General features: G+C 56.7%; 2 protein-coding genes across 3 annotated transcripts in view; one reads left to right on the top strand and one right to left on the bottom strand.

The window, feature by feature from the left end:
- COL1A1 (collagen, type I, alpha 1) overlaps positions 1–15971 on the top strand; it is a 17986-nt gene extending 2015 nt beyond the window's left edge. The window contains exons 3-51 of the mRNA XM_011959950.1: positions 116–150; positions 253–288; positions 381–482; positions 1207–1278; positions 1506–1550; positions 1712–1765; positions 1929–1982; positions 2480–2533; positions 2650–2703; positions 3391–3444; positions 3533–3577; positions 3693–3746; positions 3861–3905; positions 4084–4137; positions 4395–4493; positions 4580–4624; positions 4725–4823; positions 4949–5002; positions 5211–5318; positions 5411–5464; positions 5590–5688; positions 5854–5907; positions 5995–6093; positions 7031–7084; positions 7263–7316; positions 7421–7474; positions 7586–7639; positions 8094–8138; positions 8232–8330; positions 8627–8734; positions 9193–9300; positions 9521–9574; positions 9737–9790; positions 10009–10116; positions 10204–10257; positions 10384–10437; positions 10578–10739; positions 10841–10948; positions 11106–11213; positions 11319–11372; positions 11477–11584; positions 11965–12018; positions 12103–12210; positions 12547–12600; positions 12963–13070; positions 13163–13445; positions 13578–13768; positions 14062–14304; positions 14434–15971. Of these exons, the coding sequence (XP_011815340.1) occupies positions 116–150; positions 253–288; positions 381–482; positions 1207–1278; positions 1506–1550; positions 1712–1765; positions 1929–1982; positions 2480–2533; positions 2650–2703; positions 3391–3444; positions 3533–3577; positions 3693–3746; positions 3861–3905; positions 4084–4137; positions 4395–4493; positions 4580–4624; positions 4725–4823; positions 4949–5002; positions 5211–5318; positions 5411–5464; positions 5590–5688; positions 5854–5907; positions 5995–6093; positions 7031–7084; positions 7263–7316; positions 7421–7474; positions 7586–7639; positions 8094–8138; positions 8232–8330; positions 8627–8734; positions 9193–9300; positions 9521–9574; positions 9737–9790; positions 10009–10116; positions 10204–10257; positions 10384–10437; positions 10578–10739; positions 10841–10948; positions 11106–11213; positions 11319–11372; positions 11477–11584; positions 11965–12018; positions 12103–12210; positions 12547–12600; positions 12963–13070; positions 13163–13445; positions 13578–13768; positions 14062–14304; positions 14434–14580 (4097 nt within the window). The 3' untranslated portion in view covers positions 14581–15971. The remainder of the gene's footprint in view (positions 1–115; positions 151–252; positions 289–380; positions 483–1206; positions 1279–1505; positions 1551–1711; positions 1766–1928; positions 1983–2479; positions 2534–2649; positions 2704–3390; positions 3445–3532; positions 3578–3692; positions 3747–3860; positions 3906–4083; positions 4138–4394; positions 4494–4579; positions 4625–4724; positions 4824–4948; positions 5003–5210; positions 5319–5410; positions 5465–5589; positions 5689–5853; positions 5908–5994; positions 6094–7030; positions 7085–7262; positions 7317–7420; positions 7475–7585; positions 7640–8093; positions 8139–8231; positions 8331–8626; positions 8735–9192; positions 9301–9520; positions 9575–9736; positions 9791–10008; positions 10117–10203; positions 10258–10383; positions 10438–10577; positions 10740–10840; positions 10949–11105; positions 11214–11318; positions 11373–11476; positions 11585–11964; positions 12019–12102; positions 12211–12546; positions 12601–12962; positions 13071–13162; positions 13446–13577; positions 13769–14061; positions 14305–14433) is intronic.
- Positions 15972–24143: 8172 nt separating this feature from the next.
- SGCA (sarcoglycan, alpha (50kDa dystrophin-associated glycoprotein)) overlaps positions 24144–24995 on the bottom strand; it is an 11995-nt gene continuing 11143 nt past the window's right edge. The window contains exons 7-8 of one of the 2 annotated variants that reach the window (XM_011959949.1): positions 24624–24816; positions 24144–24361 (exon numbers count right to left, since the gene is read on the bottom strand). In XM_011959949.1, the coding sequence (XP_011815339.1) occupies positions 24636–24816 (181 nt within the window). In that variant the 3' untranslated portion in view covers positions 24144–24361; positions 24624–24635. The remainder of the gene's footprint in view (positions 24362–24623; positions 24817–24995) is intronic. The other variant, XM_011959948.1, reaches the window with a different exon arrangement.

Genomic DNA, 24995 nt, shown 5'->3' with positions numbered 1-24995 from the left:
CTGGGGCTGGGGCTGGGGATGGTCGGCGCTCGCTGGCCCTCCGTGCTGCAGGCCTCTGCCGCCAGGAGCAGCATTAGCAAACCTTGGCTCTAACGCGCGTCTCTTCGCCCCCTAGAATCACCCACCGACCAAGAAACCACTGGCGTCGAGGTAATCTCCTGCCCTCGACTTTTGTCCCTCCGCCGCCCGTGCCTCCTCACAGGCCTCCCTTCTCTAACCTGGCCTCTTGTTTCTTCTTCCCCAATCCCATAGGGACCTAAGGGAGACACTGGCCCCCGAGGTCCAAGGGTAAGCGTTGCACTCTCTGGGCTGTGGGGAGCTGCAGGTGGGCGTGGCTCCTGGTCCCACGCTCAACCTGGCCCCGCCCTCTCCCCCTGCAGGGACCCGCAGGCCCCCCTGGCCGAGATGGCATCCCTGGACAGCCTGGACTTCCCGGACCCCCCGGACCCCCCGGACCTCCCGGACCCCCTGGCCTCGGAGGAGTAAGTGAAGATGCCTTTGTGTGTCCACTCTCCCCGTTTTGTTTTTGTTTTTTGACAGATGACATAATTTTATACTTTGAAATAATTTCAAACTTACAGAAAACTTGCAAGAATCCTACAGGAAACTCTCACATACCCTTCACAGTTTGTGACATGTGCTTTATTAGTTTCTGTTTATGTATATGTAGCTTTTTTTTTTTTCTGAACTGTTTGAGTAAGTTGCTATCAGGTTCCTTTGCGCCTAAATACTTGGGTGTGTTTTTCCGAAAAGCAAGAGCATTCTCTTAACTAACCACAGCACAGTGATTAAATTCACTCCCTAATGTGCAGTCCGTATTCAAAGTTCACCCATGTCCCAATAACGTCCTGTATAGATTCCACCCCTACTACCGCCATCTGGGATCTAGTCCAGGATTATGGATTTTGCACTTAATCATCATGTCTCTAGTTTCCACAAATGTGGAACATTCCTCAGACTTTCTTTGTCTTTCATGGCACTGGGAGTTTTGAAGAGTCCAGTTGTTTTGCAGACTGTCCCTCAATTTGGGATTGTCTGATTAGATTAGATGCAGGATGCATTTTTGGCAGGAATATCTTACAAGCAATGTTATTCTTCTCAGCACATCACACCAGGAAGCGCATGATGTCAGTTTCTTCCATCCTCAGTGCCATCTTCTGCCTTTCAAGTCACTATCCTGACCCTGACTTCTTTTGTTTGTTCTAGAACTTCGCTCCCCAGTTGTCTTACGGCTATGATGAGAAATCAACCGGAGGAATTTCCGTGCCTGGTCCCATGGTGAGCCAGCAGGGGGAGCAGGGATGACAGAAGAGAGAATGAGTATCCAGAGAAGGTGGGCATAGGCAGCTGGCATAGACAGCTTGGGAGGTCAAGATCACCTTTGGGACCTCAGAGTCCAGAAAGGATGCAGGATGACTGGGTGGTCCCAACAGGCATGAATGACTACATCCACATGCTTTCCTACAGAGGGATCACCAAGACCCCCCTTTCTTCTCCTTCTGCAGGGTCCCTCTGGTCCCCGTGGTCTCCCTGGCCCCCCTGGTGCACCTGTGAGTATCCAGGATGTATTCATATGCCTCCCTGGGCTTTGGTCTTTTGGAGGGAAGATTGGGATGAGGGAAGGGGAGATGCTCAGAGATCTCTTGGTAAGATTGGAGAAGGTTGGCGGGGACTTGCTTTCTAACCCCATCTTCCTTTCCTTCTTCTCAAGGGTCCTCAAGGCTTCCAAGGTCCCCCTGGTGAGCCTGGCGAGCCTGGAGCTTCAGTAAGCACTCTCTGTACAGATACACACTCCTTCTACAAACACACAGACTCTCCTATCGAAGAATCCCCAGGCCTGGGGTCTTCCTTGCCTCTTCCCTTCAATCCCAGCCTTCCCCTTCTTTTTTTCTTATCCTTATTCTAAACACCTCTTCTATCTTTTCTAGGGTCCCATGGGTCCCCGAGGTCCCCCTGGCCCCCCTGGAAAGAACGGAGATGATGTAAGTATCCCCGGCAAGAAGATACCATCTGACCCCATGGCCTCTATGGGTTGGGTCCTGCAATTTCCACTCCACCACCTTTGGGAATGATACTCAGAGGAAGGAGGGCAAGTCCTCTCTGATGCATGGACTACTCTTGAACAATGATCTTTTCCCTTAGTGAGTTGATTCCATGTCCCCAACAAGGTGACCGTTCTCCTTACCCCAGCCACCTTAGAGCAATCCCCACCCCCATCCCTCTGGGGAAACTGGCACACAGATGGTGAGATTGAAATGCTGGTGACAGAAGTAGACAGAAATTCCTTTAGAGGCACTCAGATTTCACCAAACAAGGTTTCACTGTAGATTTAAACTGAGCTCTAGATTCGAAGATAAGATTCTGGGCCCCCAAACCTGACCTGCAACAACCCAAAGAAGACTGAGACCTTTCCCATTTTTCCAGCCCCTGGGCGGTGGTAGGGAGGCAGTGGCCTGACGGTCTTTTCTCTCCCTCTCAGGGGGAAGCTGGAAAACCTGGTCGTCCTGGTGAGCGTGGGCCTCCTGGGCCTCAGGTGAGCAGGGGACTGTGGCTGAACCTGGGCTTCACTGCACTTGGGCTTCATTTAGGAGCTGGGTCCATGGTGGTGTGTTCTAATGGCCCTTCCTTGCCTTCTTCATCTCTCTCCAGGGTGCTCGAGGATTGCCCGGAACAGCTGGCCTCCCTGGAATGAAGGGACACAGAGTGAGTTCCCTTTGAGTAATTTAAGCTCCCCAGGTCCCCAGCATACCCCCATCCAGTCCCAGCCTCTTCCCCCAAAAGATCCTGAGATGCGGCCGGGCGCGGTGGCTCAAGCCTGTAATCCCAGCACTTTGGGAGGCCGAGGCGGGCGGATCACAAGGTCGGGAGATCGAGACCATCCTGGCTAACATGGTGAAACCCCGTCTCTACTAAAAAAATACAAAAAACTAGCCGGGCGAGGTGGCGGGCGCCTGTAGTCCCAGCTACTCGGGAGGCTGAGGCAGGAGAATGGCGTGAACCCGGGAGGCGGAGCTTGCAGTGAGCTGAGATCCGGCCACTGCACTCCAGCTTGGGCGACAGAGTGAGACTCCGTCTCAAAAAAATAAATAAATAAAATAAAAAATAAAAATACAAAAAAAAAAAAAAAGATCCTGAGATGCATCACGGTGGGTGGCAGCTATAGAAGCCCCGAGGGACAGAGAGTGGACATCCAAAGCACCTCCCTCCACAGGAAAGAAGTCCCGGATTAAACGACTGGGGGAGATCTTGAGCCAGTTGGGGTTTAGTCTAGCTCAGGAACAGGGGGATGGCGGTGATGACCTCCCAAGGCTCTTTCTCAGATCTAGGTGGGTGTCAAGGTTGTTCCACCCCCTCCACAGGTCCTCACCTTCTACCTCTTTCCTGCTTTAGGGTTTCAGTGGTTTGGATGGTGCCAAGGGAGATGCTGGTCCTGCTGGTCCCAAGGTAAGAGGCGGTCTGAACATCATGGTCCTCCACATCCCCAGAGTCCCACCATGAATGAATTTCTCACTCACTATTCTCTGTTCTACAGGGTGAGCCTGGCAGCCCTGGTGAAAATGGAGCTCCTGGTCAGATGGTGAGTGTGCCCAGTTCCAGAGGGCAGGGACGGGCAGGAGGCAGGGGCAAGATGGAGGCCTGGGGAAACGAGGCTGTCTCCCATCTCATTTGACTTCTCTTGGTTTGGTTGTCAGGGCCCCCGTGGTCTGCCTGGTGAGAGAGGTCGCCCTGGAGCCCCTGGCCCTGCTGTAAGTACTCCTGGCCCCTTGGGGGATCCCTGGGCTCTGAGAGGGGCTCCCCAGGAGCTCTAGGGACTGACCAGTGCTCAGTGGACTTAACGGGGCTTCCCCTCTCTCCTGCAGGGTGCTCGCGGAAACGATGGTGCTACTGGTGCTGCCGGACCCCCTGTGAGTGTGGCCTGTAGGCCTCAGGTCCTGGGAGTGGGGAGGGGTCTCAGTGTCTGCTCTCGGAGCTGACACTGGGGGTAGGTTGTGTTGGTCTGAACCCCAGGGCTTCTTCTGTCCCAGGGTGTGACTTGCAGCTGCCATCTCTTCCTTCTCGTTAAGATCTCCATTTCATTCACAGGGTCCTACCGGCCCCGCTGGTCCTCCTGGCTTCCCTGGTGCTGTTGGTGCTAAGGTGAGATCCCCCACTCTCCTCTGAGCATGACCCTCATGGGCCAAGCGGCTCATGTCTCCTTGTTCCCCAAACCAGAGGGACCCAGAATGGCAAGAGAGCAACGCGTTCACTAACACCTTTGTCCCAGGGTCTCTGTGTCTGATCTTAGAGTCCTGATCATTGCTCTCCTGTCCCTGTCTCCCCTTCCTCCTGTCATCCCAAGAGGCAAGGTTGGGTTTCCTAGGGTGGCTCCTGATATGTCCTTTCTTCTGATCCAGGGCGAAGCTGGTCCCCAAGGTGCCCGAGGCTCTGAAGGTCCCCAGGGTGTGCGTGGTGAGCCTGGCCCCCCTGGCCCTGCTGGTGCTGCTGGCCCTGCTGTAAGTGTCCCTGCCTCAGTGTCTCCTGTGCCGCTTTCTAACCCGAGTCCTTGCCTGTTGCTCACACTCCTTTCTCTGTGCCACAGGGAAACCCTGGTGCTGATGGACAGCCTGGCGCTAAAGGTGCCAATGTAAGTATCCTGCCAGGCTTCAGTCCCACCCCTGCTGCCTGCAGCCTGCCTGCCCCGTTCCCTCTGCTCCTAGGCTCACCTGGCTGTCTGCCTCCCACAGGGTGCTCCTGGTATTGCTGGTGCTCCTGGCTTCCCTGGTGCCCGAGGCCCCTCTGGACCCCAGGGCCCCAGCGGCCCTCCCGGTCCCAAGGGTAACAGCGTGAGTACCAAACTTCTGCCCGCCCCATGCACTGGCTCCAGTGCGGCTCTCATCTGGGGAGCAGGACGATGCAGGCCAACTGAGCGCCTCCAACTCTCGGCTCATCCTCCTCTCCCCGCTTGCAGGGTGAACCTGGTGCTCCCGGCAGCAAAGGAGACACTGGTGCTAAGGGAGAACCCGTAAGTCTCCCTGTCATTCTTCTTGCAGCCCAGCCCACCTTGCCCTGGAAGCCCCCTGAGGGAGATCCAGAAAGGAAGAGGAACCCCTAGCCTTCTAGGGGAATCCCTGCCCCACCCCTGATGCTAGAAGCCCAGCCTCAGCCAGCTCTGAGGCTGGCACGGGATGGCCCCTCACCACAGGCTGCCCCCTCCTCTCGGCTCTCTCCAGGGCCCCGTTGGTGTTCAAGGACCTCCTGGCCCTGCTGGAGAGGAAGGAAAGCGAGGAGCTCGAGGTGAACCCGGACCCACTGGCCTGCCCGGACCCCCTGGCGAGCGTGTAAGTGCCCCTGCCCACCCCCTCCCACTCCACCCTCAGTGCCTGGCTGATGCCCATGTGTCTGAGTTAACTGGCCTCCTCTCCTCCTGCAGGGTGGACCTGGTAGCCGTGGTTTCCCTGGTGCAGATGGTGTTGCTGGTCCCAAGGTAACCTCTCCTTGAGGCCGGGGGGCTGTCCCTGCTGCTCCCTGGGCATCGTCTTCCTCTTTTGGCCCATGGCAAAGAGCCACAAACTTGAGACCCTAACTGTTCCTGTGACTTCTCCCAACCAGGGTCCCGCTGGTGAACGTGGTTCTCCTGGCCCTGCTGGCCCCAAAGGATCTCCTGGTGAAGCTGGTCGTCCCGGTGAAGCTGGTCTGCCTGGTGCCAAGGTGAGGCCCCAGTCCTTCGGCCTGGCTTGGCCAGGCCCTGACCATCCCGTGTGGGGTCTGGGATGAGGCATTCTGGAGCAGGCCCAGGGTTCTGCCCTCCGGAGTCCTCCCCCACCTCCATCATGCTTCTCCCCCAAACCCACTCATACCTCTCTGCCTCCCTAGGGTCTGACTGGAAGCCCTGGCAGCCCCGGTCCTGATGGCAAAACTGGCCCCCCTGTAAGTATCACTCCCCCTGACCCCCTGCCACTGTCCTGTCTACCTCCTCACTATCCTCACCGCTGCTTTCGTGCCTCCCATCCTTAGGGTCCCGCCGGTCAAGATGGTCGCCCCGGACCCCCAGGCCCCCCTGGTGCCCGTGGTCAGGCTGGTGTGATGGGATTCCCCGGACCTAAAGGTGCTGCTGTGAGTATTCAGTGAGGATCCATGAAGAGCCAGGGACAGACACACCTGAGACCCAAGGGAGTCCTGGGCTCTGGGCTCAGCTCTGCCGCTGCCTGCTGTGTGGCCGCTCACTCTCGCTTTCTGGACCTCAGTCTCCTGATCTGTAAAATGAAAGACTTCTCGGCTGAGTGTGGTGTCTCACGCCTGTAATCCCAGCACACTGGGAGGCCGAGGCAGACGGATCATGAGGTCAGGAGTTTGAGATCAGTCTGGCCAACATGGTGAAACCACGTCTCTACTAAAAATACAAAAAATTAGCTGGGTGTGGTGGTGTGCACCTGTAATCCCAGCTACTCAGGAGGCTGAGGCAGAAGAGTTGCATGAACCCAGGGGGCGGAAGTTGCAGTGAGCCTGCACTCACTGCATTGCACTCCAGCCTGGGCAACAGTGCGAGACTCCGTCTCAAAAAACCAAAAAAAAAAAAACAAAACAAAAAAAGAAAAAAAGGGAGAAAAGAAAAAATGAAAGACTTCTCCAGGCTCCATGACCACTGCTCTGTGCTGGAAATAAGTGTTGTTGGTGGCCCTCTACCCCCCACACATGGGGATAGGACAGGCCTTTGATATGATAGGCATCCCCAGTCTTAGTGGGTTCTTCAAGGTCCAAAAGGAGACAGCAGAGGAGAGGAAAGCCCTTTGCAGTGCAGGCCACAGCGGGCATGTAACAGGGAAAAGGCAGGGGAGGGTGCAGGAGGAGGAGCCTGGAAGGGCATCTTAGGAGGAGTGGGCTCGAAGGGGCCCAGCAAGAAGTGCCTGCAGGGGCATTCCCTGGGGGCCAAACAGGCGAGTCTTTTGAAAAGAAAGTCCCTTAAAAAGTCCCACTCAGAGTAAATGAGAGTCCCCAGGAGGCCCTGGCTTCTCACTTCAGTCCCCTCAACCCTAACTCCCTTTCTCCACAGGGAGAGCCCGGCAAGGCTGGAGAGCGAGGTGTTCCCGGACCCCCTGGCGCTGTCGTAAGTATCTCCTTCCCGTCCCTCCCTACCCCCTTCCAGTTGCTGCTCCAGCACTTTCTCCTCCCTGCAGGAGGGGTGCTAGAGGCCAGAGTCCTTGGCTGTTCCCAACCTGAGTTGGCTGCTCAGAGCCTGCTCAGGGCCTCCCAACCCTGAGTTCCCCTTCGCTCTCTCCCCGCAGGGTCCTGCTGGCAAAGATGGAGAGGCTGGAGCTCAGGGACCCCCTGGCCCTGCTGTGAGTGTCCCTGATAGGGAGATCTGGGGAGCAGGAAAGGGGAACACACCCTCAGCCCCTCGTCTCCTCGGCCTCTCCGTGACCGCACTGTTCTCTCTGTGCAGGGTCCTGCGGGCGAGAGAGGTGAACAAGGCCCTGCTGGCTCCCCCGGATTCCAGGTGAGGCCTCATGGCTGTCAGGGTGCTGGGAGGTAGGGGTAGGAAACAGCTCTTTGGTCTCTTCCAGATTCTAAACCTTCCCTCCCTCCTTCCCCCATTTCCCACCTACAGGGTCTCCCTGGCCCCGCTGGTCCTCCTGGTGAAGCAGGCAAACCTGGTGAACAGGTAAGAGGGAGCAGCCAGCCAGAAGGGTGGGAGATGCAGGGAATCCAGAGGCACAGGCCGCTGCTCCTAGTTAATCAGACAGCCATCAGCTAGAGGGATTGAGATCAGACGCCAGAAAGAACTTCCTACCGTGAAGGGAGCAGCACAGAGGGAAGTGGGGGCTGCATGATTGCTAGTCTGGGTGACTTCTTTTAAGAGCTGCTGGAATATGCTGTGACTTTCCCTCAACCCTTCTATTGATAAATCTTGGTCCATAGTTTGGGGAGCGGGGAGGCCTTTGACACATCCCCAGAAGGAAGAGAGGGGCTGTTTGGGATAATTCCACTTCAGTGCTGAGAAAGGGCTCCTCTCTAATCACAGCCATACCCCAGGAGGAGGGACAGTGCTTTCCAGCAGAGTGGCCCCAGGTAGATTTTGCTCACTGTCTGTTCCTCCTTCCCTCCCTCCCCCTCAGGGTGTTCCTGGAGATCTTGGTGCCCCCGGCCCCTCTGGAGCAAGAGTAAGTAGGCCTCTCTCGCTGCATCCATCAAGGTGCCTTGTACTTGACCCTGTCCCCAGAGCAGCTGTCACATGCCCTGTCCTTCCCTTCTAGGGCGAGAGAGGATTCCCTGGCGAGCGTGGTGTGCAAGGTCCCCCTGGTCCTGCTGGTCCCCGAGGGGCCAATGGTGCTCCCGGCAATGATGGTGCTAAGGTGAGGGCAGCGTGGAAGGGTCTCTGGCAAGCAGTCAGGGACCAGGTCTCACCCCTCCTGCAGCAGGGGATGGCTGGCTATGACCAAAGCCGTGGAGATAGGGTGTGGGGTGGGGGGAAAAGACCAGGGTAGGGGCCCACAAACAGCCTGGAGTCTGGGCTATGAGTCTTTTCATCTTTTCTCAAGGCCTGTCATTGGCCTTGGAACTAAGCCTGTGAGATACCAAGCAGGGCTTAGGGCTATGACCCACTCTTGGGACCCCAGGCCTCACTTCAGTCTTCTCTGTTGTCACATAGGGTGATGCTGGTGCCCCTGGAGCTCCCGGTAGCCAGGGCGCCCCTGGCCTTCAGGGAATGCCTGGTGAACGTGGTGCAGCTGGTCTTCCAGGGCCTAAGGGTGACAGAGTAAGTTCAACCTTCCCTCTCCCCTGAGCCCTACATGGCTCCCATCTCTGCCTGCTTTGAATCCCTCAGCATCTCTCCTTCTCCCTGGGATCTGTTCCTCTTCTCACTAATCCTCCACTCTTCCCCTTTCCGCTCTGGCCTCTTTGCTGATGAATCCTCTCCTTGTGGTCCAGGCCTGTCTCTCCCCTTGAGTTACCATGGTGATGAGAGGTGGGGGCATCTCCTTGATGGAGACTCCCTTATTCATCCCGCTACACAAGTCAGGGGCCTCTTAACTTCAGTTTCACCTGAGTCTCCAGGCAGGCACCCTTTTTCCTGAAAGGACCTTTGAGTCCTTGCCCCAGGTGGAGGCAGGACAGAGCAGAAGAGGGCCTCTCAGGAAAGCCAGACACAAGCAGAACACTACAGGTCACCTCCTTGCCCCACACTGGAAATCTCAAGCTTATCCATGTCTTTAGGGTGATGCTGGTCCCAAAGGTGCTGACGGCTCTCCTGGCAAAGACGGCGTCCGTGGTCTGACTGGCCCCATTGGTCCTCCTGGTCCTGCTGGTGCCCCTGGTGACAAGGTGAGGTGGCTGCTTCCCCACCTTCTGCCCTAACACATAGCCTTCCCAGCAGGCCTGGGCACGGTTCCATGGGGTTGGGTTGGGAAAGCAGGTCCTGTCAAACTAAGCAGTCAACCCGGGAACCTGGAGGGACCAGAAGGAGGGGAGGCTCTCCTGGGGTCATCTACCGGGAATATTCAGGGGAGGCCCTGACCCTGAGCATCTTGTCCCTTGCTCTCAGGGTGAAACTGGTCCCAGCGGCCCTGCTGGTCCCACTGGAGCTCGTGGTGCCCCCGTAAGTATAGAAGACCTGTTAAGACCCCATACTTGGCCCTTCCCTCCCTTCACATAGCACTCCTGGCCCTGTCTGTGCCTCCACCCCTTGCCTTTCCCCTCACCCCATCTCCGCCTTCCCTCATGTCAGCGCATCTCTCCAATCTGCCACCTTTTCTTCTAGGGAGACCGTGGTGAGCCTGGTCCCCCCGGCCCTGCTGGCTTCGCTGGCCCCCCTGTGAGTACCAAGACCCCCCTCATTTTTCATCACCGATTGGGACCTGGGACCTCGAGGGACAGAATGAGGACAAAGGCGTCAGCCCTCCTCTGGGGAGAAGGGTGGAGACGGGATTGTTTCCCACCCAAGCATCTTCCTGCCTCCATTACTGCTCCTCCCCCCGCCGGTGGAAACTCCTGCCTCCTTCCCTCCACTCACCGCCCCGCTTCCTCCCCCAGGGTGCTGATGGCCAACCCGGTGCTAAAGGCGAACCTGGTGATGCTGGTGCTAAAGGCGATGCTGGTCCCCCTGGCCCTGCCGGACCCGCTGGACCCCCTGGCCCCATTGTGAGTGGCCTGCCCTCTGTGCCCATGATGCTGGTGTCCTAGGACCCAGGACAGGTCCAGGCTTGATGCCTCTGTGCTCTCCTACAGGGTAATGTTGGTGCTCCTGGACCCAAAGGTGCTCGTGGCAGCGCTGGTCCCCCTGTGAGTATCACCCGCCTCTCTGCTGAGCCTCTCCCCTCTCCCCAGGCAGCGGTGGCAGGTGAGGGCAGCTGGGTCAGATGACTTGGCTGTTCTCCCTCTGATGGTTCCTTCGTTCTCCCCTTCCAGGGTGCTACTGGTTTCCCTGGTGCTGCTGGCCGAGTCGGTCCTCCTGGCCCCTCTGTAAGTCTCTGCAGTGGAGTCCACTGCTCTAGGTTGGGGGTGGTGGGTGCGGGCTGCCAGAAGGATGGTGGGTCCAACTGAGGAACCAATGATGCACCAGAGCCCCCTGGAGTCTGACAGCCGCTCCTATCCCCATCCAGGGAAATGCTGGAGCCCCTGGCCCTCCTGGTCCTGCTGGCAAAGAAGGCGGCAAAGGTCCCCGTGGTGAGACTGGCCCTGCTGGACGTCCTGGTGAAGTTGGTCCCCCTGGTCCCCCTGGCCCTGCTGGCGAGAAAGGATCCCCTGGTGCTGATGGGCCTGCTGTAAGTGCCAGCTCAGATCTCTGCAGCTCCGGAGGTGTCCAGAGCTGGGGAGCGGTCCCTGTGCTGCTGTCCCGCACCTCACCCCTGTTTGCCTCCCACAGGGTGCTCCTGGTACTCCCGGGCCTCAAGGTATTGCTGGACAGCGTGGTGTGGTCGGCCTGCCTGGTCAGAGAGGAGAAAGAGGCTTCCCTGGTCTTCCTGGCCCCTCTGTAAGTGCCCCTCTCACCTTGGGGGACCCTGAGAAAAACCATCAAAGGACTTGGAGTGGGGTGGAGCCAAGGAGAACAGATTTGGTAGAGATGACCTCAGGGGACTCATGGGTCCTCTCAGACCCTATCGCTGGCCTGACTCTTTCTTCTCCCTTAGGGTGAACCTGGCAAACAAGGTCCCTCTGGAGCAAGTGGTGAACGTGGTCCCCCTGGTCCCATGGGCCCTCCTGGATTGGCCGGACCCCCTGGTGAATCTGGACGTGAGGTGAGCAGTCCCCAGCCCCCATGCCAGTCCCCTCAGCATGGCCACTGTGGCCTTGCCTAAGCCCTCTTCCCCGGCTGACTCTCACTTCTCTCTCTCTCTCTGCAGGGAGCTCCTGGTGCCGAAGGTTCCCCTGGACGAGATGGTTCTCCTGGCCCCAAGGTAAGATGGTGACACTCCATGACCACAGCCTTGTCTGCTGCTTCCCTGCCCCATCCTGGCCATTCAGCCGGAGCTGGCCCATATTCCCCTGCTCTCCCTGCCAGGGTGACCGTGGTGAGACTGGCCCCGCTGGACCTCCTGGTGCTCCTGGTGCTCCTGGCGCCCCTGGCCCCGTTGGCCCTGCTGGCAAGAGTGGTGATCGTGGTGAGACTGTAAGTAGCTGGGCTCCAGTTCCCTGTGTCTGGTCAGGCCAGGGACTCTCCAGGCCTCCTTAGAGGCCTGGGGATGGGTGTCGGACTTCACCCAAGCAGAGGGAGGAAAGGAGATCCTGCAAGATGTCGGGGCCTTAATCCAAAAAACTGAGTTAAAGCTCAGCCTCAAGTCCCCTCTTCCAGACAGGACACCCTCTCCCATGAGCTGGCCCCAGCTCTCATGAAGATTGCAGTGGGGAGATTTCCCTGGGAGTTGGGAGAGACGGCCACAGTGGGAAGGAGCTGAGGAGAGAGAGATGCAGCAGGCGGGAGGCCTCATCCTGCAGCCCCAGCCTCAGCCTCCCCTGGCCAAGATCTCATGCTCTCCTTGCTCTCCTCAGGGTCCTGCCGGTCCCGCTGGTCCTGTCGGCCCTGTTGGCGCCCGTGGCCCCGCTGTAAGTTCCCTGCTGTGTCTCCCACACCTTCAGAACCCTACAGATGCGGACAGTGCCCCACTTGATGCCCCTTCTCTCTTCTAGGGACCCCAAGGCCCCCGTGGTGACAAGGGTGAGACAGGCGAACAGGGCGACAGAGGCATAAAGGGTCACCGTGGCTTCTCTGGCCTCCAGGGTCCCCCTGGCCCTCCTGTGAGTATGCTCAGCCCCTCCCCAGTCCTCATGCCGTGCTGTATGATAGGAGGGGGAGCTTTGCCTCAGTTTCCCCCTCTGGATAGTCACTCTTACCCCTCCCTAGTGAGGACTGGGGTCTGAAGATTTATGGGATGTCCAAGTAGCTTCTGAGAGGGTGAGGGGTACACAGAGAGGGATTATGGGAGAGGTCTCTGCCTATGGACACCCTGGGGCTAGATTTGCAGAATAATGAAGGGGCATGGGCTGCCCACGCTGCCCTCGTCTCTCCAGCAAGGCCCTCAGGCTACATTTGACCCTCACTGGGCCTGAATTGCCTTTTTATCTGTCCTTCAGGGCTCTCCTGGCGAACAAGGTCCCTCTGGAGCCTCTGGTCCTGCTGGTCCCCGAGTAAGTCATGCCTTCTCTCTCCTCTTCCTGAGTCCCAAGCCCAGGCTCACCTTGGGGACCCTTGCCAGGGACCCAGGCACCCTTTGCCTCTCTGGAGAAGGGTTAAGGGACAGGGAGTGGGCAAAGAGAGGAAGAATCCTGAACAAACCATCTGATTTAGCTTTGGCCTCTCTGCTCCCCAATCCGTCCTCCCCTGGCTCAGTGGCTAGAAAGAGCTATGGCATGTCCTATGGAAAGAGGCTGAAACTGGCTCTATGAGGCCGTGGAGCCAGAGCCAGCAGGGAGGGTGGTGGGCTTCTCCTCCAGAGCTGGGGTTGTTGGGGCTTCTGGCAGCCTTTCTCAAACCATTTCCCCCACTCCAGGGTCCCCCTGGCTCTGCTGGTACTCCTGGCAAAGATGGACTCAACGGCCTCCCTGGCCCCATTGGGCCCCCTGGTCCTCGCGGTCGCACTGGTGATGCTGGTCCTGTTGTACGTAGCCCCTCATCCCCTCTGCTCATGGCCCTCCAGCCCCCAAAGCACTTGGACGCCGGTAATCCCCACTCTCCTCCCTCTCTGTGCAGGGTCCCCCCGGCCCTCCCGGCCCTCCTGGTCCCCCTGGTCCTCCCAGCGGTGGTTTCGACTTCAGCTTCCTGCCCCAGCCACCTCAAGAGAAGGCTCACGATGGCGGCCGCTACTACCGGGCTGATGATGCCAATGTGGTTCGTGACCGTGACCTCGAGGTGGACACCACCCTCAAGAGCCTGAGCCAGCAGATCGAGAACATCCGGAGCCCCGAGGGCAGCCGCAAGAACCCCGCCCGCACCTGCCGCGACCTCAAGATGTGCCACTCTGACTGGAAGAGCGGTGAGGGCCTGCCCTAGCCTCCCCCTCCCTCCTACTTCTGCCAAGCCAGGGTCCCCATGCCCATATGTGCCCCTACCATATGGTGCTGGCTGCTCCCCTTCCCTGACTCCACCTTGCCCTGCCCTACCACAGGAGAGTACTGGATTGACCCCAACCAAGGCTGCAACCTGGATGCCATCAAAGTCTTCTGCAACATGGAGACTGGTGAGACCTGCGTGTACCCCACTCAGCCCAGTGTGGCCCAGAAGAACTGGTATATCAGCAAGAACCCCAAGGACAAGAGGCACGTCTGGTTCGGCGAGAGCATGACCGACGGATTCCAGGTGCGTGAGCTGGACCTCAGAGCCCGTGTTAGGAGATGGGCTAGCCCAGTGCTCAGAAGGGACATGAAGTCCTGGAGTAGGTCTCTGCTAAGGGTGATGGACAGAGCTGGGCTGGGAGGCAGGGGTCCCAGGTCCCCGATAGTGGTTCAGACACAGGCTGCCTATGGGCAGGTGGCCCCTCTTGATATAAGGGTGCATTGGGCCGCTCTCTGAGGACCCTGGACAGGGAGGCCAGGCAGGACTAGAGGTTCCCACATAGCTGCTTACTCTTCCCTCTCTCCCCTCCCCTGCAGTTCGAGTATGGCGGCGAGGGCTCCGACCCTGCCGACGTGGCCATCCAGCTGACCTTCCTGCGCCTGATGTCCACCGAGGCCTCCCAGAACATCACCTACCACTGCAAGAACAGCGTGGCCTACATGGACCAGCAGACTGGCAACCTCAAGAAGGCCCTGCTCCTCCAGGGCTCCAACGAGATCGAGATCCGCGCCGAGGGCAACAGTCGCTTCACCTACAGCGTCACTGTCGATGGCTGCACGGTGAGTGGCCAGAATCCTCAGGCAGGGCCCCACTTCTCTGGCCTTGGGCTTTTTGGGCAGGCCATAGTGCCCTCTTTCCATCACTCCCACGTGGTAATGCCCCCTCCCATTGTCTCCGCCCCACCCCAGAGTCACACCGGAGCCTGGGGCAAGACAGTGATCGAATACAAAACCACCAAGACCTCCCGCCTGCCCATCATCGATGTGGCCCCCTTGGACGTTGGTGCCCCAGACCAGGAATTCGGCTTCGACGTTGGCCCTGTCTGCTTCCTGTAAACTCCCTCCATCCCAACCTGGCTCCCTCCCACCCAACCAACTTTCCCCCCAACCCGGAAACAGACAAGCAACCCAAACTGAACCCCGCAAAAGCCAAAAAATGGGAGACAATTTCACATGGACTTTGGAAAATATTTTTTTCCTTTGCATTCATCTCTCAAACTTAGTTTTTATCTTTGACCAACCGAACATGACCAAAAACCAAAAGTGCATTCAACCTTACCAAAAAAAAAAAAAAAGAATAAATAAATAACTTTTTAAAAAAGGAAGCTTGGTCCACTTGCTTGAAGACCCATGCGGGGGTAAGTCCCTTTCTGCCCGTTGGGCTTATGAAACCCCAACGCTGCCCTTTCTGCTCCTTTCTCCACCCCCTCTTGGGGCCTCCCCTCCACTCCTTCCCAAATCTGTCTCCCCAGAAGACACAGGAAACAATGCATTGTCTGCCCAGCAACCAAAGGCAATGCTGAAACACCCAAGTGGCCCCCACCCTCAGCCCGCTCCTGCCCGCCCAGCACCCCGAGACCCTGGGGAGACCTGGGGTTCTCAGACTGCCAAAGAAGCCTTGCCATCTGGCACTCCCATGGCTCTTGCAACATCTCCCCTTCGTTTTTGAGGGGGTCATGCCGGGGGAGCCACCAGCCTCTCACTGGGTTCGGAGGAGAGTCAGGAAGGGCCACGACAAAGCAGAAACATCGGATTTGGGGAACGCGTGTCAATCCCTCGTGCCGCAGGGCTGGGCGGGAGAGACTGTTCTGTTCCTTGTGTAACTGTGTTGCTGAAAGACTACCTCGTTCTTGTCTTGATGTGTCACCGGGGCAACTGCCTGGGGGCGGGGATGGGGGCAGGGTGGAAGCAGCTCCCCATTTTATACCAAAGGTGCTACATCTATGTGATGGGGTGGGGAGGGAATCACTGGTGCTATAGAAATTGAGATGCCCCCCCAGGCCAGCAAATGTTCCTTTTTGTTCAAGTCTATTTTTATTCCTTGATATTTTTCTTTTTTTTTTTTTTGTGGATGGGGACTTGTGAATTTTTCTAAAGGTGCTATTTAACATGGGAGGAGAGCGTGTGCGGCTCCAGCCCAGCCCGTTGCTCACTTTCCACCCTCTCTCTACCCGCTTCTGGCTTCTCAGGCCTCTGCTCTCTGACCTCTCTCCTCTGAAACCCTCCTCCACAGCTGCAGCCCATCCTCCTGGCTCTCTCCTAGTCTGTCCTGCGTCCTCTCTCCCCGGGTTTCGGAGACAACTTCCCAAAGCACAAAGCAGTTTTTCCCCCTAGGGGTGGGAGGAAGCAAAAGACTCTGTACCTATTTTGTATGTGTATAATAATTTGAGATGTTTTTAATTATTTTGATTGCTGGAATAAAGCATGTGGAAATGACCCAAACATAATCCGCAGTGGCCTCCTAATTTCCTTCTTTGGAGTTGGGGGAGGGGGAGATATGGGGAAGGGACTTTGGGGTGGTGGGCTTGCCTTCCATTCCTGCCCTTTCCCTCCCCACTATTCTCTTCTAGATCCCTCCATAACCCTGCTCCCCTTTCTCTCACCCTTCTTATACCTCAAACCTTTCTATTTCCTCTTTTATTTTCTATCTCTTGCAATTCCCTTGCACCGTTTCAAATTCTCTTCTCCCCTGCAATACCATACAGGCAATCCACGTGCACAACACACACACACACCTTCACACCTGGGGATATCCAAACCTTATGCCCACTCCCCTTCAAGCCCATTCACTCTCCACCGCCCTGGACACCCTGCAGTTGGTGGCAGTGGGATGCTCAGGGATACTGGGAGGGTGAGGGGAGTGGAACCCGTGAGGAGGACCTGGGGGCCTCTCCCTGGACTGACATGAAGGGTCGTCTGGCCTCTGCTCCCTCCTCACCCATGCTGAGCTCCTGCCGAAGGAGCAACGCAATGGTAGAGGGGTCTGCTGAGCCTGGCAAGGGTCTGGGAGGGACCAGGAGGAAGGCGGGATCCCTGCTGGCTGTCCTGGCTCTGGGGGAGTGAGGGAGACAGATGCCTGTGAGAGCTGTGGGGAAGGCGCTCGCACAGTGCTCTCGGGAAGGAAGGAGGCCTGGCCCTGCTCACCACGGACTGGGTGCCTCGACCTCCTGAATCCCCAGAACACAACAGCCCTGGGCTGGGGTGGCCTGGGGAGCCATTGTGCCCCTGCCTCCTGCCTACTCCTTTTGAAGCTTTTTCTTTTTTTTCTTAAATTCTTGCTTCCTCTTCCTCCCTCTTCTCCCTCCCTTCTCTTTTCCTTCACTTTCTGCCTGCTCCTTCCCAACTGCCTGAGAAGCCGAGGCCCAGAGGGAAGGTGACTGACTGTTCAGCTCCCCCATCTCAGGTAGCAGAGACTGCAAGTGTGGTCAGCGGGGGACAGAGAATCCAGGGCGTCAGAAGTCCGGAGAGAACCAGGCACCTGGAGCCAGGGAGACAGCGAGATGACAGCTGGTCACCTCTCTCACCCCGTCTCAGGTCTAAACCTGAAAGGAGCAAAAAGCCCACGCTCCTCCCTAAGGTCTCCAGAGAGATGGTCAAGTCTGTAGATATCATTCATCGGCAATACTAATATCGTGGTGTCATTAAGTATTCATGACCATTCATTATGGCCTTTAATGATTCATCATTAGCACTTCTACCACACTTAGGACAGTGTAGAAAGGGAATCGGTATAGAGAGGATAAGAATGATGGCATATAAATGAAGGCTTATTCACATGCAAATTACCCAACCCAGCCTGAGCTCAGCCCCTCTGAGTTTCCAAAGCTCTCCAGATCCACATAGCTCCCCTCGGTCCTTCACCCTAGGATTGTGGATGTGGTCATGCTTCCATCCTGTATGATGCCCATCCATCTCTCTTTTTCTCTTTTTTTTTTGAGACAGAGTCTCACTCTGTCGCCCAGGCTGGAGTGCGGTGGCGCCGTCTCAGCTCACTGCAGCCTCCACCTCCCAGGTTCAAGCGATTCTCGTGCCTCAGCCTCCCAAGTAACTGGGATGACAGCCATGCACTACCACGCCCAGCTAATTTTTATGTTTTTAGTAGAGTCAGGGTTTTACCATGTTAGCCAGGTTGGTCTCGAACTCCTGGCCTCAAGTGATCTGCCTGCCTCAGCCTCCCAAAGTGCTGGAATTATGGACATGAGCCACAGTGCTGGGCTCCATCTCTTGATCAATGTGTTGATTGTTTGGTGATGCCTGCCATGCTGGCAGAAACCCTGTCTGCCTGGACCTCTGGGACTTAAGGACCCTGGCTGTCCAGGCCACATCCCCATCTGCCCTCATGGGGGACCAGGGACATCCTGAACCTGGCATCCAAGGCTCTACCTGGTCACTACCCACCTGCCCAGGCTCACTGTCCCCTCCCCTGCCCACATGTGTCACACCAACCAAAAAGGGTGGCCACAGTTTCCACAAATGCACTGCATTTCCCCACTTTCAGGCCTTCCTAGATGTCCTTTCTCTCTGCATGCTCAATGCCCTACTGTCTGGGCCATGCTCAAATGTCTCATTCTCCTCCCATTTCCCTGCCCAACCCAGCCTGAGCTCAGCCCCTCTGAGTTTCCAAAGCTCTCCAGATCCACATGGCTCCCCTCGGTCCTTCACCCTGGGATTGTGGATGTGGTCATGCTTCCATCCTGTTATTCTCTCCAGACTAGAGGCCAGTGTCGCGATGCAGGGCTAGGCAGAGTCTGTGCTTAGGTACTGGAGAGACTAAAGAGAGAGAGACTGAGCTAGAGAGGCCACCCATTAGGTGAGAGCATGGCGCTGTGTGTGCTTTGTGCACAGGAGTGAGCAAGTGTGAGAGGAAGAGCAAGTGAAAGTCAGGCCCATGGGGGAGCGGACAGCAACGGAGGGCACAGGGCAGGGCTTTCTACAGCAACAGACATGTCCTAGAGCTGCACTGCCCTGTATGGTAGCCGCTAACCACATGCAGCTATTGAGCATGTGAGATGCAGTTAGTGTGACTGAGGAATGCAGTTTCCACTTTTACTGAATTGCAAGTAATTTTACTAACTATATGTGGGATAAGGGTTACCGTATGGGGCAGCAGAGCTGTAGGCAAAGGAGTGAATATGCCTCTTGTCACCTCTATACAAATCTACATGTGGGTATGTGAGTGTGTGTGTACATGCGTGGGCATGTATGTGGACACACACACTGTGGGTCAGGGCTGCAATGGGGGCAGCCTTTTGTGGCAGTGCCCCATGGGCAGCTCTGAGCCTGTATCACGTGGTGTGGGGCTGGTGTGTGGTTTCAGTGTGTACAGGACAGGAGAGGAGGGGGACAAAGGGGCCATTGTGCCATATTCCCAACTCAAACCCTCCTTTCCTCTGACATCACAGCTGCCCTAAATACAGCCACCCAGACCCGCTCCCCGAGACCCTCACTATCCCCTGCAGGGTGTCACAGAGCCTGCCGCTCTGTCAGACTCACCTTTGTCTTCTCTGTGAGAAGGACCAGGCTCCTGTGGTTGATTTTTCAGTCAAACCCAGATGGTAAATTCTAGAAAGGAAGGAGGCTTCATTTGGATTTTTAATTTCTGCTGTAATCTCAGAATCCTGGGTCCCTTTTGGGACTTGAGCCCATCTCCCGGCAGGATTTTCTATCACCAGAATACAGTGGATTTTCCCTCCTTTTTTCCCCACCCCCCAGCACCTTAACTCTCAGCTTTCCAGACTTTCTCCAGTGATGGAGCTGGGTGGGTGGAGGAGGGGAGGGGTTGCGAGAGAGCTTCCTGGCTAGGGCGAGGAGACTGTGTGTGGAGCAGGCATAAGTGTGGGCGGCGTGGGAGAGAATGTGAGGCTGCCGTCAAGCCCAGCGTCCACACGAGGAGGAGGCGTCTGAGGGAGCGAGGTGAGTGCCACCAAGGGTTCCCTGTCTCCTGGGGGTGCCTGGTGATGAGAATGTGTCTCACTCTGTGCCCACTTACCTGTGCACAAATAAATGCATCTGTGTTCACAGGGGCCCTATACACATGCATGTGTGTGGGTTGGGGTGGGCGGGCATCTGTGCGTGATGAGGGCAGCTTCCCCACACATGAGGCAGTGAAAGCAACCCTGTGTGAACTGTGAGAACACATGGACGATGGCATTTGGGACATACTGTACATGAGCGTGACAGAGGGCATAGGAGGGTCTGTCTGTGTGATATGGATGAGTGGGGCGGGGGAGCAAAGAGGAGTATGGGAAAAATTAGTGGGTGTGGGAGGAGACCGCTCTCCTGGCGTCCCCCAGCCAGCGGGAGCCCTGGTGCCGGGAAGGGTGTGTCTCCCTGTCCCCTTCCCCTGTGTGTGCTCTAGAGGGTATCAAGTCAGGCTGAGGGCACGTCCACAGACGGGGAGGCAAGATCCTGGAAGCAGGAGGGGTCCTGTCCAGTAAGGTGGCAGGCCCTCCCCATGCAGAGATTTCAACCCTTTGCAGAGAATGTGCAAGGCTAGGCCAAGAGGGAGGTGAGTCTGGCACACGCTAGTGCTGGAGAAAGTGGGATTTTCTCTGCAAAAGACAATGGGAGGAACTGGGAAAGGGGTACTGAATGAGAAGGTACAGAGAACCATGATATGGGGACTAAGACATTTTAGAGAGGGCAGCCACACACATGTTCAAATTCTGGATGAATTCACTGCTGTGGGGCAAACTCAGCCCGCATGCTAGGGCTTCACTGCTGAGTGAACAGAGGCCTAGGAGAGCAGGTGTTCTGCAGAAAGCAGGGAAAAAGGCTGAGTTCTGGGTGTAAGTTAATCTGGGATAGAGATACAGGAAGAGCCATGAAACCAGCGCAGCCCAATAAAGATACAACCCAAGGCACAGATGTAATTTTTCATTTTCTAGCAGCCATTTAAATAAAGATAAAAAGGGTCGAGGGTGGTGGCTCACGCCTGTAATCCCAGCACTTTGGGAGGCCGAGGTGGGTGTACTGCCTGAGGTCAGGAATTCGTGACCAGTCTGGCCAACATGGTGAAACCCCGCCTCCACTAAACATACAAGAAAAAATTAGCTGGGCCTGGCGGTGTGCGCCTGTAATCCCAGCTACTTGGGAGGTTGAGGCAGGGGAATTGCTTGAATTAGGGAGGTGGAGGTTGCAGTGAGCCGAGATAGTGCCACTGCACTCCAGCCTGGGCGATGGAGCAAGACTCCATCTCAAAAAAAATAAAAAATAAAAAGGCTGGTGCTGTAGTGCATGTCCTAGCTACTCGGGAGGCTGAGGCAGGAGGATCCCTTGAGGCCAGGAATTTGAGATCAGCCTGGGCAACATAGTGAGACCCTATCTCTACAAAAAATTCTAAATATTAGCCAGATGTGGTGGTGAGTGCCTGTAATCCTAGCTACTTCGTGGCTGAGGCCACTGGAGTTTGAGGTAATAGTAAGCTATGATCATGCCGCTGCACTCCAGCCTGGACAACACAGTGAGACCTCATCTCAAAAAAATAAATAAGTAACTACAGATAAAACTAATTTTAGCAATGTATTTTATTTAACCTAATGTATCCCCAAATATGATCATTTCACAATTACACTGACGGTACATCTCAGTTTGGACTAGCCACAGCTTAAGTGCTCAGTAGCCACGTGGCCTGAGGCTGCTGGACTGGATGGCGCAGCTCTAGGCAGCAGATCCGTGCCAAAGATCGTATGAATTTAGGCTTCCACCCCCAGTTCACAGAGAGAGATTGAACTTTTTACAAGGCACAGGTGGAAATGGAGTTCATTTAGCCTGGATCCTAGGGGCCAGGGAGACCCCAGGGACTTCTGGCCTTGGGGGATTGTGTGTGTGCTTGTATGCAATAATGTCTCCATCCTTGGGAGCTGCCAGAGTGTCCGGTTCCCACAAATTCTCACAACAGCCCCAAGGTGGTTATGATGATCATCTTAAGAGTAAACTAACCCTCAGCTGGCTGAGCCAGCTGTTGTGTGGCAGGAGCATGATTCCAGTCCTGCTCCCGGGCGGTGTGCGGCAGGGGGCTGAGGCCGGCCCTAGGTGGTGCCTTCAGTCGCCAGGTCTGGCCGATAGAGGTGGTGAGGGAATGTCTGAGCGTCAGGCCACGTGTGGGTGCTGTCTTTAGAAAGAAGGTGGAGGCCGCCCACTGGGCCACAGGGGCAATACCATCATGGGACTGGAGGAGACAGGGGTGGAGCAGAGTGTGCAGCAGGCCAAGTCTCCCAATGGAGGTGGCTGTGGAGGCGGCTGCCCTTCTTTGTCCTTGGCTGTGGGGAGTGGAGCGTGACTGCTGGTTGGAATCTTGCACGCCAGGGAGGGGCTGTTGCCCAGTGGGGAGGCACTAAGTGTGTCTGTGCCTTCCCGGCGTGCTGCCGGGAACCTCTGGACGTGTGTGCCCAGGCAGGGCTTGGCGTCCTCTGCAGGCACGCCATCCTCCCAGCTACTTGTCTGGGCCACTTCCTCTCAGGCCGGCAGCCAGGCTCCCGTGTGCTCTTTGGAGCTGAGCAGGGAGAAAGGCGCTGCCAAGACCCCAAGGCAAAGCCGGGAAGTGAGGAGCTGGCCTTGCAGTCTCCCAGCCCTGGCCAGCACAGAAAGAGCACTGGAGGCCCCAGAGGTTCCCGGCTGCAGGGGGCGAGCCCAGAGATGAGGGGTGGGCCGCCTCCTCCTCAAGGGAGCAGGGATCAAGGAGGAGCCACCCCAGACAGCAGGCTGGCTGCTGGAGCCTCCAGTCTGCGCAACTCCTGGTTTGCTTCAGGAGAAAGAAAGAAATAGCCAATGATAAGCCAGAGGCACCCGCTAGTCAAAGAACCCGTTTGGTTATGGCGTGGGCACCTAAACAGCTAGTCATTCAACAGGCAATCATTAAGCTGTACACTGCACCTCGGCCTGCCTCAGCAGATGCTCACGAAACCAATGTTTGACAAGTTGATTGACGAACTAATGGATACAGGGAGGCACGGGAGATAATGGAAGAACCTTTAGCCATGGCCTTGCTCACCCTCTGTGCCCTGAGAAGGGGAGCAACCTCCTTAAGAACACTGAGCACAGGCATGGTGGCTCACGGAGGTCATCCCAGCTTCTCAGGAGGCTGAGGCAAGAGGATCGCTTGAGGCCAGGAGTTCAGGACAAGCCTGGGCAACGCAGTGAGACCCTGGCTCTAAAAGAAAGAAAGAATGCTGAGCAAACCCATACACATGGTGTCCCTTCATGCCTTCCTTCAGAACATCCTTCCTAGCACTCACTGTGTGCAGGCACTGCACCTGCTGCAGGCTGAAAGAATCACATGTTCTAGTACGGAAGAGGACTCGGAATACGTGAGCCCAGACAGCACAAATCCTCTCAGAGCGCAGGAAGTCCTCTCAGGGCAGGCGGTGGGACCACAGCGGGGACAGGGAAGGCCTCTCTGAGGAGGTGCCCTTTGGGCAACGACAGGACCTGCAGTGAGGGGCTAGTTGTGTGGATGTGGGAGCCAGGGGCTCCCAGCAGAGTAAAAGGAAAAGGAGGCTGGAGTGGCGATGCCAGCCCTTGTCTGGGTTCTGAGTTGCCACTGGGGGAGGGCCTTGCCAGCTGTCCCTCTTTTAGCCGGGCCCCTCTCAGGCCTGTCTTCACGTGGGAGTATGTGAGCCTGGATGTGGCCAGATGGCAGTGATCAGGGGAGAACTGGTCCAATTTGGTTGTAGCCACCTGGGAAAAACAGGTTCAGGCCTCCTCATGGCCAGCTGAGCTCTTCTGAGCTCATATGGGGTCAAGCTGTGCTAGTGCCATTCAGCCCAACAAGGGTCCCAGGCTGTGCTGTGTCCTCTGCACCCCTGCCCATCTCTGGAGGAGCTCAGAAAGGTGGGGAGTCCTTGAGCCTAGGGCATTCGGGACCCACGTTCCAACCTCCTTTTGATATCTTTTGTTTTTTTGGACAGAGTTTTGCTCTGTTACCCAGGCTGGAGTACAGTGGTGTGATCTGTAACCTCCACCTCCCGGGTTCAAGTGATTCTCCTGCCTCAGCCTCCCAAGTAGCTGGGATTACAGGTACGGGCCACCATGCCTGGCTAATTTTTGTATTTTTAGTAGAGATGGGGTTTCACCATGTTGGCCAGACTGGTCTCGAACTCCTGACCTCAAGTGATCTGCCTGTTTTGGCCTCCCAAAGTGTTGGGATTACAGGTGTGAGCTACTGCGCCCGGCCCCACTCTCCATATCTAGATTAGCTTCTCTCCAAACACAACAGAGAGAGGGACTCTCTCTCCCTCCAGGGAATCTTGAGGTGCCAACGGAATCTGGAGGTAAGGGCCTGGATTTCCTGCTTCTGGCACCCCTCAACCCTGTAGAAGGCAGGATGAAGGCAGATATGCCAGGGTCAAATCCAAGCTTTGCCACTTGCTTGCTCTGTAACCTTGGGTAAGTCACTGACTCTCTCTTGGTCTCTGTTTCCTTGTCTATGAAATGGGAATAATGATCCAGGCATCCCTCACTACCAGGTTCGTGGGAGGGCTGCAGATAGCAGGTGCTTCCCTCTTTCTTCTGGAGAATTTGAGAAAACGGCAAAATGCCAAAAGTCCAAAGGGGAGGCTGGCAGGCACTGGCTGCCTGTGGGGCCTCCCAGAAAGCACAAAGGGAAACAGAGCCAGTGAGGACTGGGGAGGCTGCCAGCAGCAATAGGTGAGCAGAGCAGCAGGTATTTATTCTGAATGTCCTCACTCCACACACTCTCATCCCGCCCCACTCCCTCTCCCTGCTTGTTTAGAGCCTGGGTTCCAGGCGGGCCAGGAGCTGGAATCAGCAGGTGGGATGTGCTGCTTGCCGAGTGGACACAGAAGGGAGGATGAAGTCAGGGCTGGACCTGGAACCACTATGGGAAGAGAGAGTGGAAGGCTAAGAGGGCCAGATGCCGGTTCTCCTGCCTTCCCCACCCTGACCCTCCAACCCCGAGTGCTTGGCATTGGGGTCACAGCCCTGGCACTGGTGGGCACCCTCAGCAGCTGCCTCAGAGGAGCAGGCAAGTCTATGTGCCTCTTCCCCTGAACTCTCCCAGACCCCACCATTTGCCCCAGCCTTGAGATAAAGGCCATCTTGTTCCCAGAAATAAGGCTGATATCGTCCACCAGACCCACCTGGCCGAGCCCTCAGTGCTGGTCCAGAATGAGGGGCACCTGGGCGCTGTCCACGCGGGGAGGCAGCCGCTCGCCCGTGCGCACATTGAACATGGGCAGGGTGGAGAGTGGCCGGGGCACCTCGCGGCTGGCCGCCATCTGACGCAGCTCCTCTGTGTTCCCGTGGATGGTGCAGTGGTGGACCATCTGGATGCTGGAGGCACAAGTGGGGAGTCATCAGCTCTGGGAGGCAGCTGCCCCGGAGTGCAGCCTGGCACTGCCTCTGAGCCACCCTGCAGTCCTCCCCACCACTTATGTGGGGAGAGACTCAAACACATGGTGCAGGGGCAGAAAATAAACAGAAAGCTCTACGGGGCTGGGTGCGGTGGCTCA

Source organism: Colobus angolensis, unplaced genomic scaffold (genome assembly GCF_000951035.1).
Source record: "Colobus angolensis palliatus isolate OR3802 unplaced genomic scaffold, Cang.pa_1.0 Scaffold50, whole genome shotgun sequence".
NCBI classification, from domain to species: domain Eukaryota; kingdom Metazoa; phylum Chordata; class Mammalia; order Primates; family Cercopithecidae; genus Colobus; species Colobus angolensis.
This window is presented reverse-complemented; position numbering and strand designations above follow the sequence as displayed.